Genomic DNA, 16,241 nt, shown 5'->3' with positions numbered 1-16,241 from the left:
AGCAATGCTACTAAGAATAGTATTAGGCATTTAAGTCGTACTTGAAGAACGAAGAAGCACAACATGAAAAGAAGACAATACTTGTAGCATGGGATAATAGGGAACCATGCCAAAGATTGAGTTTGTTAAGCACAGGTTCAACTAGGGTGTTCATGGATGAGATCGGAATCCATCCAGAAGCAAGCAATGAGAGTGCCCAAGTAACTAAAAGTGAAGTTGTCCTCGTTAATATTAAACAAATTGCAAACATCCTTTCTTAAACCCTTACAAGCACTATGAGGAAATAATATCTTAGACTTAGACACACTAACATGTTGATTAATCGACATATTATAAGACACAAACTGCATATATCAAATGATAAATTTAAAAAATAAAATAAAATAGAAAGGAGTAATATGTTTCTTATTACAAGCATTATGGAGAAGAAATGATAACAGCTGAACCACACCACGAGATTGTATAAGAAGGGTGAGAGGGGATCCCCTTAGTAGTTATCTCTTTAACCTTATAAAGAAGTAATGAACTACTGTTAAGCAAGCATATAAAGTTAAGGGGAAGAAATACAAGGTTTCATTAGTGATTAAACTAGGAGAAAAATTGACCAAATGCAACATTTGAAGAATCGAATTGCAGGATAACCTATCATGAGCCTTCTCTAAGTCAATCTTAATATGAATATAAAAATTCTTGCCTTTAGAAATAGAGAGAGTGAAAGACTCTTGAGAAACCAAAATATTATCATGAATATATTTACTAGAAAGAAAAGTTGATTGTTCATTAGAAATGAGGGAGTAAGAGGTCCCTTAAGCCTATTAGTCAAAACTTTAGCCAATATGATATAGTTGATATTACACAAAAGAAATCAATAAAAAATATCCTTAATTTCAATAGGGCACTTAAATTTAGGGATAAACACAGGAAAAGTCTTAGTCCACTTAAAATAAGGATAGTAAAACTATATATGTTGAAAGTCTTAGTCCACTTGAAAGTGTTGGAAGGCATGGAACATAAAATTATAAATGATGCTCTAATTAAAATGATAAAATTCCATGATGAACCCATCAAGACTAAGGCTTTTCCAATCCTAAAGATATGAGATCATCACAAATCTCATGTCTACTAAAGGGATGGACCAGGTCAAGATGCTCTAAGGACGAAACACCCCAACCATCGAGATTAAGTCAATCAAAAGTGGACGAGTTTAAAAGACTTAGATTCCATCTAGAGTTGAGAGTGAAAATATATAAATTGTTTCTTGATATCTTCAATGTCCAAAATAAACACATAATCAATATTTAAGGTGATGAAGAAAATTATCTTTTCTTCTAGCCAAAACAATAACATGATAGTACTTTATATTAACACCTCCCTCGTTAACCTACTTATATTTAATTGTAGACCACCATTTAAGATTAATTTGTTTGATCAGAGCAAAAAAATTTGTTGTAGTGATGAGAAAGTTTAATAAACTTGGAATCATATAAAGTACCCAGGGCTTCATTAGATTCCAAAAGTCTCATTTCCCTCTACCTACTGTTCCAAGCTGGCAAAATGATGTTTATTCCAGAAAGATAGAGAACCCCTCAAGCTACACATGTTTTTAAATATATTATCGAAGGAAGAGCAAAAAGTATCAATATGAATCTAAGAATAAGAGATGATACCATGTTCATCAGAGTATTTAGACTAGAAATGTTGAATTTAAAAAGTCTATTAGGATCATATCAAGCTTTCAGAATAGAACTAACAATTGGACAATGGCTATCAAATAGATTAAGGCAAATACAATTCGCAAAAATCTAATCCAGCCTAATGATAATATACATATTATTTTGTCTATTATTACACTAAATTTAGGATTAAGGAAACCAAAATCTCTTTTTTTGACAATATAGAAATATTAATGTTATCTGATCCTTTTTGACAATATAGAGGTATTGGAGTGGCGTGAAATGACCTCTCCTCCCTATACTTCAATCAAACATAAAGAAAATGAGGACCCATAAGTAACGTTAGTGGTTAAAAGAGAAGCGCCAATACTACTTTTTCAATCAATCAAACATTAAACGTGTTTGAAGACATATGATGTTGTTGTCCTCAATTATTTTTTTATGTCCTTAATATAGTACCTTCAAATTGATCAAGTTTTCACTCTATGTTAGCAATAATTACGAAGGCAAAATACTTAATAGAATTTTTATTGTAATGACACCTCGAAAAAAATAATGTTTAACTCAACGATTCATATGGAGAAATAAAACAAGCACCATTCGGCTTCCATCACCTCAATGACATTGCATTTTTTTTTCAGAAAAGAAAAATACTTCTATTAGCTTAAAATTTTATTTCAATCAATATCCTAGTTGAAAGAGAGCATGGGTCATTTGGTGACTGCTGACTTCTAAAGACCAATAACTTTATTAGATCTAGCAAAATTAGCTAACTAGTCGGCATACTTATTTTCTTCTCTAAATTCATGTATAATTGAATATTCAAATAAATTTTGTATTAAGTGCAAAACATCCCTAGTGATGTTGATCAGCTTCCATGGAGGTTTGGTTTTTCTCTCTAAAATATCAACCACTAGTGCATCATCTGTCTCAATTATTAGTTTAGTGATTCCTTTCAATAACACACATTGGATGCCCTCTTTAGTTGAATATTCTTCATCCTTCAGTTCAATGTAGCAGCATTCTTCATCCTCTACAAAGTCGTACCCTTTAAGCAAATAAGTAGCTTTAGCATTCCTAAGAAGAAATCCAACTCCCCCTTCTTTAGTTTCATGTACAAATGATCCATCAGTATAAATTTAATCTAACCATCACTAGGTTGAATTCATCTTACTACAATTTGATAATTCCTTAAATAAATCTCCTCTACCTATAAATATGTACCATTACTTAAAAACCAAATGATACCCTTATATTATATTCATAGGAGGATTAAAAAAAAAAAACCATCATAAGCCTTCCAAATAAACCAAAAAGAATACATGACTAAGGCTCTAAGGATCATAATATCTTGCTAGTTTGATTATCTCTCTCTCTTAGCTATTGACAAGTATACCGTTGATCTTTATATATAAATTTCAAATGTAGTATTTGTTCATAAATAACCCACACGTTATCAGCAAACATATAGTTTTTGAGTAGATGATCTTGGGAATCCCATACAAAATCACACAAGAAACATTCATGTGGTTGGATAATCCCAAGTCTGTTCAGTCTCCATGTAGTAGGGAGGTGTCTCAAGAACAGTTTCCAACCAAATAAATGCACTCGAGATAAAATTAGAATTTTCTACAAACTATTCTAATCAAAGCACACAGAAGTGGTTAAGGCATACTGGTCTCTAAGAAAAATAATATGTTGTTCTAGTGTCGATCATTTATTAATGTCAAGTTTCCAAATCCACTTATCATTATAGGGTATTTTAGAAATATCAATCTTGGATATTTGCTCATACATAATAGCACCATACATATCAATGATTTTATTTTTATTCCAAGTACCAATTTGAATTAACTTTGAACTAAGGTAATGCTAAGAATAACTGTTAATATTAAGAAATGTAGGTTTCAAGTAAAAGGTCTATCAAACAATTAATTGGTAGAAAACACTCCCATAGACTTACCATTTCCAATTAACTGAGTAAATCCGCCTCTAAAATGTTCTAAAGCCTTATGAAATAATCTCCAATACCAATTAATATTTGGCTGGACCTGAGTAGACCAAGAGTTAATAACTCTATTATATTTAGCATAAACCATCTAAACCCAATTAATATTTGGTTTCAAGTGCAAACTTCCAAACAATTATATAGTCCAGCGGGGTTTCTATTATATAGAAATTAATCATCGCATTTTGACTGTGTTGATAAGATGAGTTCAGAGGGGTTTCTGTTATGGCTGTAGAAAGGAAAGACTTCTTATGGGTTGGTAGAAAACTCAACGACGACGACGACCCTCGTGATTAAAGGGGAAGGGTGGTACGAGGTTTTTGGTTAGAGATGCAAGTGATAGGTGCAGGTTGCAATGTTACCAACGATGCCAGCAACTTCTTTTGTGGAGCTTTCTTTAGCTTTCTTGTGTAGACTTTGCATCGTTGTTTATGCTCACAGGTTTTGTTGGGGAGGAGCAAAGAAAAAACAGAATACTATTATGCAAATAAAAAGAAGTCTTTCGACTCAATAAAACTGATGTAGTATTAAAAAATATGAGGATTGATAAGAACCCTTATAAGATATCAAATGACTTACTCTTTCTTACTTCATGAACTACGGTCCTATTTATAGGACCTAATGACAATCACCCTATAACTACTAGATCATAATTGAGGTAGTTATAGAAATCATCATGTAACCACTAAATTATGATAACTATCTAGATAGATAACTATGAATCAAATCTCAACACTCCCCCTCGATTCATAGTTGATACATCAATTTGCGACATAAAATAAATAAACATGCTTTCGAACTGAAAGTGATTTGGTGAGGATATCCACAACTTGTTCATCCATTCCATAATACTTCATTGTTACGGCTCCACTTGCCTGAAGTACTCTTTCGATCATCTAAAACTCCTGTACAATCACTATTAATGAAACCAAATAATTTACATTTAAATTTGTTTTGAACACCCATTTTAACACAATCGCTTTCTTTTCTTTCGGTAAATCCATTAGTTCCCAAGTTTCATTCTTTTCAATTGACTTGATTTCCTCCTTCATTGCTTTTCTCCATTCCTCTTTTTTAATTGCTTCCTCAAATGTTGTTGGATCTGAAATAAACAAAGCAAATGTTGAGTTATAAATTTATGTTAATGATCTAAAATTTCTTGGAGGTATTTTATCTGAGGAATCCGAATTTGAACTGCTATTGTATGAGGTTGACGATGAACTTGTTGGAGCAGGATCTGTCACTTAATTTTGCGGAGTGTCTAGTTCTACTGGAATCTGCATTTGTGTTTTATCTTTATTGGTCTCCCAATTCCAACTTGTCTTTTCATCAAACATAACATTTCTGTTAATAATAACTTTGCCACTAACAGGGTTATATAATCGATATGTTTTCGATCGTATAGAATAACCAATTAAAATATATTTTTCAGATTTTTCATCAGATGATTTTGTGAATTCACCAAAGCATAAGCAATACAACCTTGTCTTTCTACAAGTGCCTTAAACTTTCGAAAATTATCAAATGTTTCAGATTTCAATTTCAAAAAATATACCCAACTCATGCGACTATAATCATCCGCAAACAATAAAAAATATTGACTTCCACCAAATGATTTTGTATTCATAGGTCCACATAAGTCAGCATGAATTAATTCAAGACAATTGGATGCTCATCATGCTTTTCCAATAGGAAATGATTTTTTACTTTGTTTGTCATAAATACATCATTCACATACATCAAGTGTATTAATCTTGGACAATCCGAAAACCATTCTTTTTCTGACTTAACAACCTTAAACTTTTAATATTAAGGTGTCCATATCTTAAATACCATAAACTAGACTCATTCTTTTGAGTTGTGATAAGCGCATGCCTTTCAATATTTGACACATCAAGTGGAAACATCTTGTTTTATGTCATGCAAAAATTTACTATAATCAAACCAGATGTCTTATCTCTAATAGTGCATGAACTATCATCAAATATTACTGAATATCCATCATCTACTAATTGTCCAATACTCAACAAGTTATGTGATAAAGTAGGAACAAAGAAAATATTATCAAAGTATTTTACCTTCCACTTGGATTTGTTTATTATCTCCAAATCTAACATTTAACTTGTTAGTCTCATCAATATCTCTAAATATTGATTTTATGCCTAACATATGATTAGAACATCCACTATCCAGAAACCAAATATCATTTGAGATATTATGAACTTGTGAATGAGTCATAAATAACTTACTATTTTCTTCATTTTTTTCCACATAGTTTGCTTGTTTTTCTCTTTTCCAGCAATCTGCCTTCATGTGACCAAACTTTTTACAATAGTGACATTGAATTCCACTTTTATAATTTTTTTGATCATAATTTAATTATCCTTATTCATCATGCCCATCAAAGTGTCATCTTCCTCTTCCATTTCCTCTACCACGAAATCCTCCTTTGCCACGTCCTCTTCCTACTGATTTTTTGTCTTCTTTTGAAGTAGAAGACTCTGAAATGCTTTTTCTTCACTTTTTTAAAGTGACCTGTTCAACCTTAATTCATGTGCTTGCAAGGAACTCATTAGTTCATCAAATGAATAAGTAGATAAATCTTTTGACTCCTCAATTGCGGCAACAACATGATCAAATTTCGGAGTTAAACTTCTCAAAACTTTTGCAACAATTATATGATCAGGAAGATATTCACCATAAGACTTCATTTGACTAACAATTTCAATTACTCGAAAAAGAAAATCTTACACCGATTCATTGCTTTTCATGAACAAAATTTCAAACTCACAACGAAGGGTTTGTAGTTTTATCGTAATCACCCTTGATGAGCCTTGAAATTTATTTTGAAGTATCAACCAAGTTTGCTTTGAGGTTGTTGCTGGATCTGCAAATCCATTCTCTATTAAGTCCCAAAGATCTTGAAACTTGAATAGAGTCTTCATCTTGATATTCCAAAATTCATAGCTTTTGCCCAAGAAGATGAGGATAAGGGGTTGAGACATGGAATTACCGTTGAAAGTCACAATGCCTAGTTTAGATTGAAACTAGGCTCTTGTACTACAAATGTTGGGGATGGAGGAGCAAAGAAAAAACAAAATACTACGATGCAAGTAAAAAGAAGCCTTTCGACTTAAGAAAACTGATATAGTATTAAAAAATAGGAGGATTGATAAGAACACTTACAAGATACCAAATGCACACAGACTCACTCTTTCTTACTTCATGAACTACGATCCTATTTATTCGACCTAGTGAACACCATCCTATAACTACTAGATTGAGGTAGTTATTGAAACCACCCTATAACTACTAGATCATGATTGAGGTGGTTATAGAAATCATCATGTAACCACTAAATTAAGATAACTATCTAGATAGATAACTATGAATCAAATCTCAACAGATTTATAATAGCATCAAGCAGGAGAATAGTGGCTACAATGAAGCAATTGCTATCAAATCAATCTGCAATTCAAGAAGAAATATAGTTGATGATATGACTCTATCTAAAACCTTGTACAATAACGAAGAACCTCGTTAACGTATCTTAAAATTTCTAGAAGTGATTGAAACCAACTCTGCTCCGAAAAACCAAGCACAGTATATAGTTTTGTAATGAAAACCCACACTTATTGACTTATCTCATTGATCGTAAAATTTTGCATATATTTTATGAAGAACATTCTGACATTTTATCAATGTCAATTTTGTTGGGCTTATAGTCTATTGGTTCAACTCATAGTGGACTTTAATAACTCAGTCTATTTTAGTCTCAACTTTTTTTCTCTTCTAACATAAACCTAGATCTAAAAAGGAGTTAATAGTTATCACTACGAAAAGGGTTGAAAAACTACAACAATGTGGTTTAGAAAAAGAGAAAAAAAAGATAGAAAAATAAGAGAAGAAGATAAGGACAACGCAGAGACTGTTTTCAATCATCCATGTATTCTTATCACAGGTTTGATTAGATTTACAATGGATTTTTATTGTGATCACACTGGGGAGATTTGAATGTTATACACAATGACATAATTCTTGTATCCTAATTATTCTCTTGTGATTGTTGCTTGAATTTTAGACAAGAGATTCTGATATTTGTATATTCATTATTTTTATAATAGATTTTATCTAGTTTGTTCGGGATTTTTATCTTTCACGTTGGAGAAATTTTTCACGTAAATCTTGATGTCTTATTTGATTATGATTTTTATTTAATTTCACTATGTATTACGTCTTACTTGTATTTGTTCGTATAAAAAGTTTCGATCTTTTCATCCCAACAAAATTTTCTTCTTATGCCTAATTTGATGATCGATCACATAATCTTGATATTTTGATTATTACTAATGCGAATGATTCAAAGATTGTTTTTTTCCTTTCCTTTTATAGAAAAAGCTTTTACTTTCATTTATTAGGTCTCGATCAAGTAGTGAGAGAAAACAAAAAAGTTACTTACTGAGAAAAAGTATTCTTCATAAAACGTGTAATAAGTTTCACATATCCGCATATAAGCACACACATACATACATGCATAATTTTGAAGATACGGTACTGGGATACATGTCCCGTTTGGTTCACATGCAACATCCATTAAACACACTGTAATACTTAAACAGAAGAAGGGATAGGAATTCGAGGAGTTGCTAACAGCTTCAGCTCAGTTTTCCTTGTTACAGTACCTCCGTAGGTCTCGCTCATGTCCAACTCCTCTGGTTTCCTGCCATCCGGCAGTTTCCAGTCGAAGTAGAGGAGGAGCTGCGCCAAGGATAGGTGTACGGTGGCGAGCCCAAACTCCGTTCCAGGGCATATCCGTCTTCCAGCACCGAACGGCAAGTACTCGAAGTTACCTCCTTTGAAATCAACGGATTTGCCTTCGAACCTCTCCGGCATGAAGCTCTCGGCCTCTTCCCAGTACTCTTGATCTCTGTTGATTGCCCATGAATTGACCAAGACTGGAGTGCCGGCTTCTATCTCGTAGCCGAGCACCTCACACGTCTTCCTACACATTCTTAGTATCAGGCTGATAGGTGGGTGAAGCCTTAGTGTCTCCTTAACGATCGACTTGAGGTAGTTCAGCTCCACGATGTCGGTCTCTTGTATCCTGTTCTTTCCCTTCAGCTCTTCCATCACCTCCTTCTGTGCTTTCTCCATTATCTTGGGGTTCCTCATCAGCTCCGACATGGCCCATTCGATCACTACAGATGAGTTCTCGGTCCCTCCGAGTAACATGTCCTATAGATAGAATTATGGAATCGAAAGAGTTAGATAACGGAACACTGGTTTCATGTACATTGTGGACACTAACGACTATCACAGGAAGTAGCACTCACAAGGATCACAGCCTTTATTCCGTCCATGGTCATCGGAACTTCTAGTTCGGATTCGTCTTTAAGCCTTAGTAGCGCATCGACTATGTCCTCCTCCACTTCGGCTACTTCCCGACCTTTGTTCATCTTGGCCTTAACCTCATGCTCCTTAACTATGTCATCTAAGATCTTGTCAAGCCTCCGGCGTATCCTGTGCAATTTGAACTTGGCACCTGACAGGACGTGGAGGATCTTCAGCGACGGAAACATGTCGGCGGCATAGAACCCTCCAAGCACGTCGACGACCTCCCTGGCGACCAAGATGAACGTCTCCTGGTGCTTGCTTCGTGAGCCAATCGCCGCCCTGGATATGGCTGCGTTAGACATTCTGAGGAGATTCTCTCTCAGGTTGATCGGTTGTGTTGCCGTGGAGATGTCTCGGATCAAGTAAAGGGTCTCTTCCTCCCTGATGGAGGCGGAAGACCGGATGCGCTTGGTTCGGAGCAGCTCCATGAAGCAGATGTAGCGCAGTTGCTTCCAGTAGGAGCCATAGGGGGAGAAGATAACGTCGGAGCAACCGTAGAAGACGATATCTCCTACGACGAGCTCCGGCCGCGCGGCGAAGTTGGGGTCTTGGTTCTTCAATATCTCTTGGGCGGCTTCCCGGGAGGAGGCCACCGCGAAGTCTACCTGGCCAATTCTGACAAGCATGAGAGGCCCGTAGGTGAGAGAGAGGTGGCGCAATGCGCGGAAGGGGATTTGGCCGGCCAAGTGGTGCATGCATCCGATGATGGGCAGCCTCCACGGGCCAGGGGGAGGTCGCGGGTATTGGGCTTCGGACTTGCTGAATACTTTCTTGATGAAGATGATCAAGAAGAGCATGGTGGCTACCACAATGGGGACGGAAGCCAAGAGAAGATGCTCCATGGAAATGACGCAAATATCTTGGCTATTCGCTCGTACGTTGGCCTTCGCCCGAAGCTCTAATATATAGATGTACGCTTACGTGTGGCAGGTAACCCTCCACGTGCGGCACGTGCAAGTGCTGAATAAGACAGCAAGGTCAGTTAATCCACCTGTAGTTTATCTCTCCACTACATGTTGATAAGGGTTGGGAACCAAATGGATAAGGTTTTATTATTATTATTTTTATTTTCTCAGAGTTGAAGAGTTTTAAACAAGATAGGAGTTCTTGTGATAGCTGAAGTAAAAGTATAGATTAACCTCTCTTTAGACGGATAGTAAATTTATTTAAAAAATAACTCTAATAAGAGATGTAGCTGAAGTTAAAGTATAGATTGACCTCCCTTTAGAGGGACAGTGAATTTATTTAAAAAACAACTCTAACAGGAGAGATGAGATAGATCCAAGACAGTCTGAAGATATACATAATTTTAGATATTCTAAATTACTAGGTTTAATATTTTTTTCGTTTTTCCTCTATCTAAAAATTAGGAATTAATCATACATGGTTAGAACATGATCAATAAGTAAGTTTCATTATCATCTTGCAAATCATGCTTATCTACCTTGGACGCCTAGAATTCTTAGTTCTTTCTTTTTCGAACAAATAAAGAAAGGAAAAAAAAAATCTATTATATATATATATATATATATGTATATATATATATATATATACATATATATATGTATATATATATATATGTATATATATATATGTATATGTATATATATATATATATGTATATGTATATATATATATGTATATATATATATTTATTTATTTATTTGCATTCATTCTGTAATTATTTTGCCTCATTCACGGATTGGACCCAGCTCGCATGTTATATCACTAACAAAAACTTAATAAAGGTTTTATCTTTTTATTATTTTGTTTTGATAGTTATAGAGTGAATTCCATAAAGAATATTTTTCACCATTATGATTGTGCCTATAGAATCTCATAAGTTTAACTTCTAACATATTGTTTAACTTATTGATCATTTCTAAGGTGGTAAATCTTTCTCCTCAAAATGAATATACTTCTTCCTATAATATACATGATCCACTCACTTTCTTATATTCATTTTATTGTGCACACATATCTTCAATTAGTAATTCATAGTTTAGCCAATTTGGCATTGCCCATCTCATTTTGATAAATTGATTTATTAGTTTTATTTGGCTTGAGTGACTTAACTCAGTTTTATTGTTTAAAATTTTATATACCACACATCTCATTGAATTTAAATCTCATATATAGAGATTTGGTTTTCTTTACTACAAAAAGAAAGGATGTACAATGGCATCTAATATTCTGTATTACAAAGCAATCACCTTGGTCATTATCACTCGTGCACGAGAATAGTAAAGTTCAAAGAAAACTCCCAGGATCCAGAAGTAGCATTCCACCGTTCTATCTCGAGCAAAATTGAGATTTTTTGAGGGAACTAAATCATTCCACCACCTTCAATGGGACGTATATTTGGACTTAATGTCAGCTACAGCTACAGTTTTGTTTTTGTTTTTCGAAAAAAGGAATGCATTAGCACTTAAGAAAGAGTGTTGCGGCTGCTAGGCAAGGCTGTCGCATCAGCCTTCCCAAAATAAAGATGATTGTGAGCAGAAGTGTTAAGTTGTGCGGGGGATGAAGATGAACTCGACAACCTTCAGCCTCATAGAAAGAGTAGCATTATTAAAGACTGCAGAATCCATATCTTGCTTAAGCCCTCCTGCGCTGTAAAAAATTTAGGGTTTCAAGTTGCTATTCCTTCCTCTATTACAGTATTCTGTGCTTTGATTGCAGCACAGTCAACAGCTCTGACCGATCTGTTGGTAGGTGACTATCAACTTAAGAGTATTCCAGATATTAAACATATATATTATTAAAAAATTCTAGAAATAAAAGATTCTTTTTGACAAAAGTTAAAAAAGAAAAACTTCTTTCCAAAATCTATCCAATTATGCTTAAATGAATAGGCAAAAACAACATGTTGGCGGATTTTCTTAATATATATTAGAAGAAAATTATTGGAATTCATATCTATGATGGGATCTCCAAATATTAAAGACTGCTTATGGAATGTTCCGAACCCCACGGACATGATGGGACGTCTCGTGCCACAATCTATTTCATGGAGAGCTTTTCAATCAGTCGGCCGATGAGTCTGTCCTCGTGTTTCAAGCCTTCCGGCGAACATGTGGCTGTGCTTATTCCCTTCTCTGTGGTGGATGATCAGCTCCACGACTTCAATACGGGAAGTCATCTGGAACTGCAGCCTCACATGAGACGCATTAGCACCTAAGAAAGTGAGTTACAGCTGCTAGGCAGGGCTGTTGCAACAGCGTTCCAAAAGGAAGAGTACCTCGTGAGTTCTCCCCAAACAAATGCAAGATGGTGATTGTTAGGGATGAAGCTGAACTTAACAACCTTCAGCTTCGCACAAAGGATAGCAATGTAAAAGACAATGCCATCTAGGAATCAGGGAGTGTATATATTGCTGTTTACGTAGGTGACGATGTTAGCAGAAGCATATTTAGGGCTTTAAGAATTGCTAATCCTTCCATCATTGCAGCATCTTGTGCTTTAATTGTATACAATCAATTTCTCTCATCTATCGGTACTCTTTTTTTTTTCAAACAAAAATATCATTCCGTATTGAAAATGAGATTAAACATATTATAAGAGTTTCAATACATGTTGTATTTAAAAGAAGAGGATCTGTGAGGATGCCGGAGTAAGAAAATGATTAAAGTAGAATATTATGATGTAATTAAAAAAAATTAATAAAAAAATAAAATAATATTAAATAAGAGGTATGATGAAGAATACTCATAAAATATTCCTATATGCACACATCTTTGTTTCATGAACCATAGTCATATTTATATGACCTAATGATAACTATTTTGTTAGGATCAAGTTGACAATAAGAGGAGGGGAGAGTAAGTTAATGCTATCACAAAAATTGATTCGATTCAAAACTTTTGACTTGATTATAACGTATCGGAAAAGAAAAAATATTGAAAGTGTGCTTGAGTTAGAATAAGAGTGATAAGCTATTAAGGCAGAAAACAATAGTAATGAAGAGCAACAAGAAAGTGTACACCAATTTTATAGTGGTTTGATCGTTGTGACCTATGTCCATTCCTGATTCCTCCTTCGTTGAGGCTTTCTTTATTGTCTCTCCTATCATTTACTATTGTCTCTCCCGTCATTCACTAACGGTCTTCCTTTAATAGATATAAACCAACCATCCTCTTACAACTCTCTCATTTTTACAGGTTTAGGAGATAACCTTTTACAAACCTCATACCTCTCTTAGATTGATAACAAAGCTAAAGAAGGAAGAGGAGGAGGACACTTAGCACTTTTACAACACTTTCACACCCCAAAATGTCAAGACTTTTGTTCACACTTTCGTGCTCTTTCTGTTAGGATTAATACGATACTAAGAGAGGTGGGGGCGGGGTGAATTAGTGCTTACGTAAAAATATCGATTTGAAAAACTTGTTCAATGAAAACCGATATCGGAAATATGTTTAAACTTGAAAGCATTTATAAGCATAGTAAATAAGTGAGCAAGTAAACCAGTTAGCAATTATAAATGAAAAGCATAAAGGAAATTGCAAACCAATTTATAGTGGTTCGATCGTCGTGACCTACATCCACCCGATTCCTCTTCCGTCGAGGCCATCGGCACCCACTAACGGTCTTCCTTCAATGGGCGAAGACTAACTACCCTTTTACAACTCTTTCTCTTTTTCACAGGTTTAAGAGACAACCCTTATAAGCCTCATACTTCTCTTAAATGATCATAAGATTAGAAAGGGAGGAGGAGGACACTTAGCACTTTTACAATACTTTCACACCTTAGAAATCTTTCCCCTTCCTGCTTAATTCTTGCTTCTCCATGCAAGAATAGTTAGGGTATTTATAGACCCCAAATAACTTAAAAAATAAAGCCAAAAAATGTTTCATCCTGGCTTTCCCGAGTTCTGACGGTACCATCGCCTACAACACTAACACCGGGCGGTACCATCGCTTAGTCTAATAATACTACCGCCTAACATAGTTTGGGAGACTATCTGGGTGGTACCATCACCTAGTCTGGTGGTACTACTTTCTGACACAATCTTGAAGACTGTGTTTGAGTGGTACCACTGTCAAACCTTACTACAGGACACTGAATGAGCCTTTCTCTTAGCCCAAAACAGCCTTGATTTAGGCTCAATTAGCCCTTAATCAAGTTGGCATGATTACACCCAAAACCAACTCAACTAGACCTCTAAATTACTTTGATATAGATAAATTATTACAAGTAATAATACTTAGTTGTCCGGTATGTCATTGGTTCATCCGGCGTTTCGTCTGAACCTTTGGCACATTGTCCTCTATTGTGACGTATTGCCCAATTGACATTTTGACCTCGCAATACCCGATTTCCTTGGCACAATGTCCAATCCTTCTAGCTTGATGCCTGAACTCATGACACGAAGCCTTCTACCGACATGTCGACCTTCCTCCGGTCTGACATCCAATCTTCTGACATGTTCCATTCCGACCCAACTTGATTCTTCTTGTTTTAATCAAATTGTCTCTCCATGATTGAAGCTAGTCCTGCATTACTCAAAATGCATATTAGATTATAACTTTATCAATTGGTTTCATCATAAGAATTCGTGATTCAACACTTTTATATAGAAAGAGGTGGGGTATTTATAGGCCCAATGGCTTCAAAAATAAAACCAAAAAGTATTTCATCCCAGGTTTCTAGGGTATTAGTAGTACCACCATCATTATTGGGTGGTACCATTGCCTAATCTAAGTGGTACGACTATTTGACAGAGCCTTGGAGACCGGGCTTAAGTGGTACCATCGCCTGGCAGCATTAACTATCGACCTAGGTGGTACGACTATTTGACAGAGCCTTGGAGACTGGGCTCAAGCGGTACCACCTAGCCTGGGTGGTGCCATCACTTGACATGGCTCCAAGTGGCCAAATGGGCCATCCAACCTGTCACGACCCGAGTCTAATGAGCTAACTGGCTAATAACTTCATTTTGGTCCTTGCAACCACGGACTAAAATGCTTAAGTGGGAGTTAATGTAGTACACTCATCAGACCCTTATAAACTAATCATACACATTCCCCACTTCCGATGTGGGACTAATGGGATGTTACACAACCGGCCCAATTCCCTTGTTAAGGGCCCAATTGGCCCTTATTTGAGTTAGTATGATTTCTCCCAAAAATAACTCAATTTTAGGTCCTAACTATGATAATTAAGGCTAAAACAATTAAAATACAAGCGACCTAATTTGTCTGGCACATCAATTGTTTAGCCGAACTTTCGATGAACTTCCAACGAACTCCTAACGAACTTCCGACGAGCTTTCATTGTATCGTTCGATCCTTCGGTGTATCTCCCGATTCATCTGGCTCGATGGCCCGATCATTGACTCCGACCCAACTTTGATTCTTTTTTAATCATTTTTGCCTTTCTCACGATCGTAGTTAGTCTTACATCACTTATCTCAACACATATATTAGATCATTAATTCACCAATTGATTTTATTATCAAAATCCAAGATTCAACATATTTCACCTTATCATCTCACCCGTGATTAAGTTAGGTATAAGAACTATCCTCGTCATAATAACTTTTTAGATTATGGACTACTTAGGTAGAACTATTTATAACATAGTCAGAACTATTTATAATATATCAACTATTGAGATAACTACTTATGAATCAATTCTTAACCCTTTCTCTTGATTCATAATAACATACATTGATTTGAGATATGAAATAAACATGCTTCTAAAATATAAGTGATGATGAGAATATTTATAACTTGTTCATTTCTACTACAATACTTCACTATTATTACTCTACTTGCTACAAAATCCCGGATGAAATGATAATCTCTATATTCTTTATTCTTCCATGAAAGGTTGGATTATTTGTTATTGCAATTGTGGCTTTGTTGTCACAAAATATTTTAGTTGCATCTTTTTATTCTTGATGAAGTTCTCTAAGAAGTCTTCTAAGTCATATTATTTAATAAGCTGTTGATGTTGCAATTACATATTCTGCTTCCGATGATAATAGTGTAGTTGTTACTTGCTTCTTTGAACTCCAAGATATAGTTAATAATCTGAGGCTAAAAATATTGCATAAAGTAGTTATACATATATTACTTTACCTTTTTATAAGTGTCTTAAATTTTTATTGTTGTTGTGTTCCTCCTATTGGTCTATTAATAATGATTTAACTTCCTATAGA

The 16,241-nt window shown here is 35.0% G+C and overlaps 1 protein-coding gene across 1 annotated transcript; it reads right to left on the bottom strand.

Annotated features, from left to right (window-relative positions):
• Window positions 1–8,184: 8,184 nt before the first annotated feature.
• LOC135586180 (premnaspirodiene oxygenase-like) lies at window positions 8,185–9,925 on the bottom strand. The gene is made up of 2 exons (XM_009411964.3): window positions 9,015–9,925; window positions 8,185–8,916 (listed from the first exon to the last, which is right to left on the bottom strand). The coding sequence occupies exons 1-2, from the start codon at window positions 9,915–9,917 to the stop codon at window positions 8,293–8,295; spliced, it is 1,527 nt and encodes a 508-aa protein (XP_009410239.2). The 5' UTR covers window positions 9,918–9,925; the 3' UTR covers window positions 8,185–8,292.
• Window positions 9,926–16,241: the final 6,316 nt, after the last annotated feature.

Source organism: Musa acuminata, chromosome BXJ1-7 (assembly GCF_036884655.1).
Source record: "Musa acuminata AAA Group cultivar baxijiao chromosome BXJ1-7, Cavendish_Baxijiao_AAA, whole genome shotgun sequence".
Lineage (NCBI taxonomy): Eukaryota > Viridiplantae > Streptophyta > Magnoliopsida > Zingiberales > Musaceae > Musa > Musa acuminata.
Note: the sequence above shows the minus strand (reverse complement) of the source record. Positions and strands in the feature narration are given on the sequence as shown.

What these genes read in the sequence shown, in the direction of transcription:
- LOC135586180 (XM_009411964.3), bottom strand. Translation starts at nt 9,917, where the DNA reads ATGGAGCATCTTCTCTTGGCTTCCGTCCCCATTGTGGTAGCCACCATG. An exon ending in GAATAAAGGCTGTGATCCTT is followed by an intron (nt 8,917 to 9,014) that starts GTGAGTGCTACT and finishes TTCTATCTATAG; the next exon opens with GACATGTTACTCGGAGGGAC.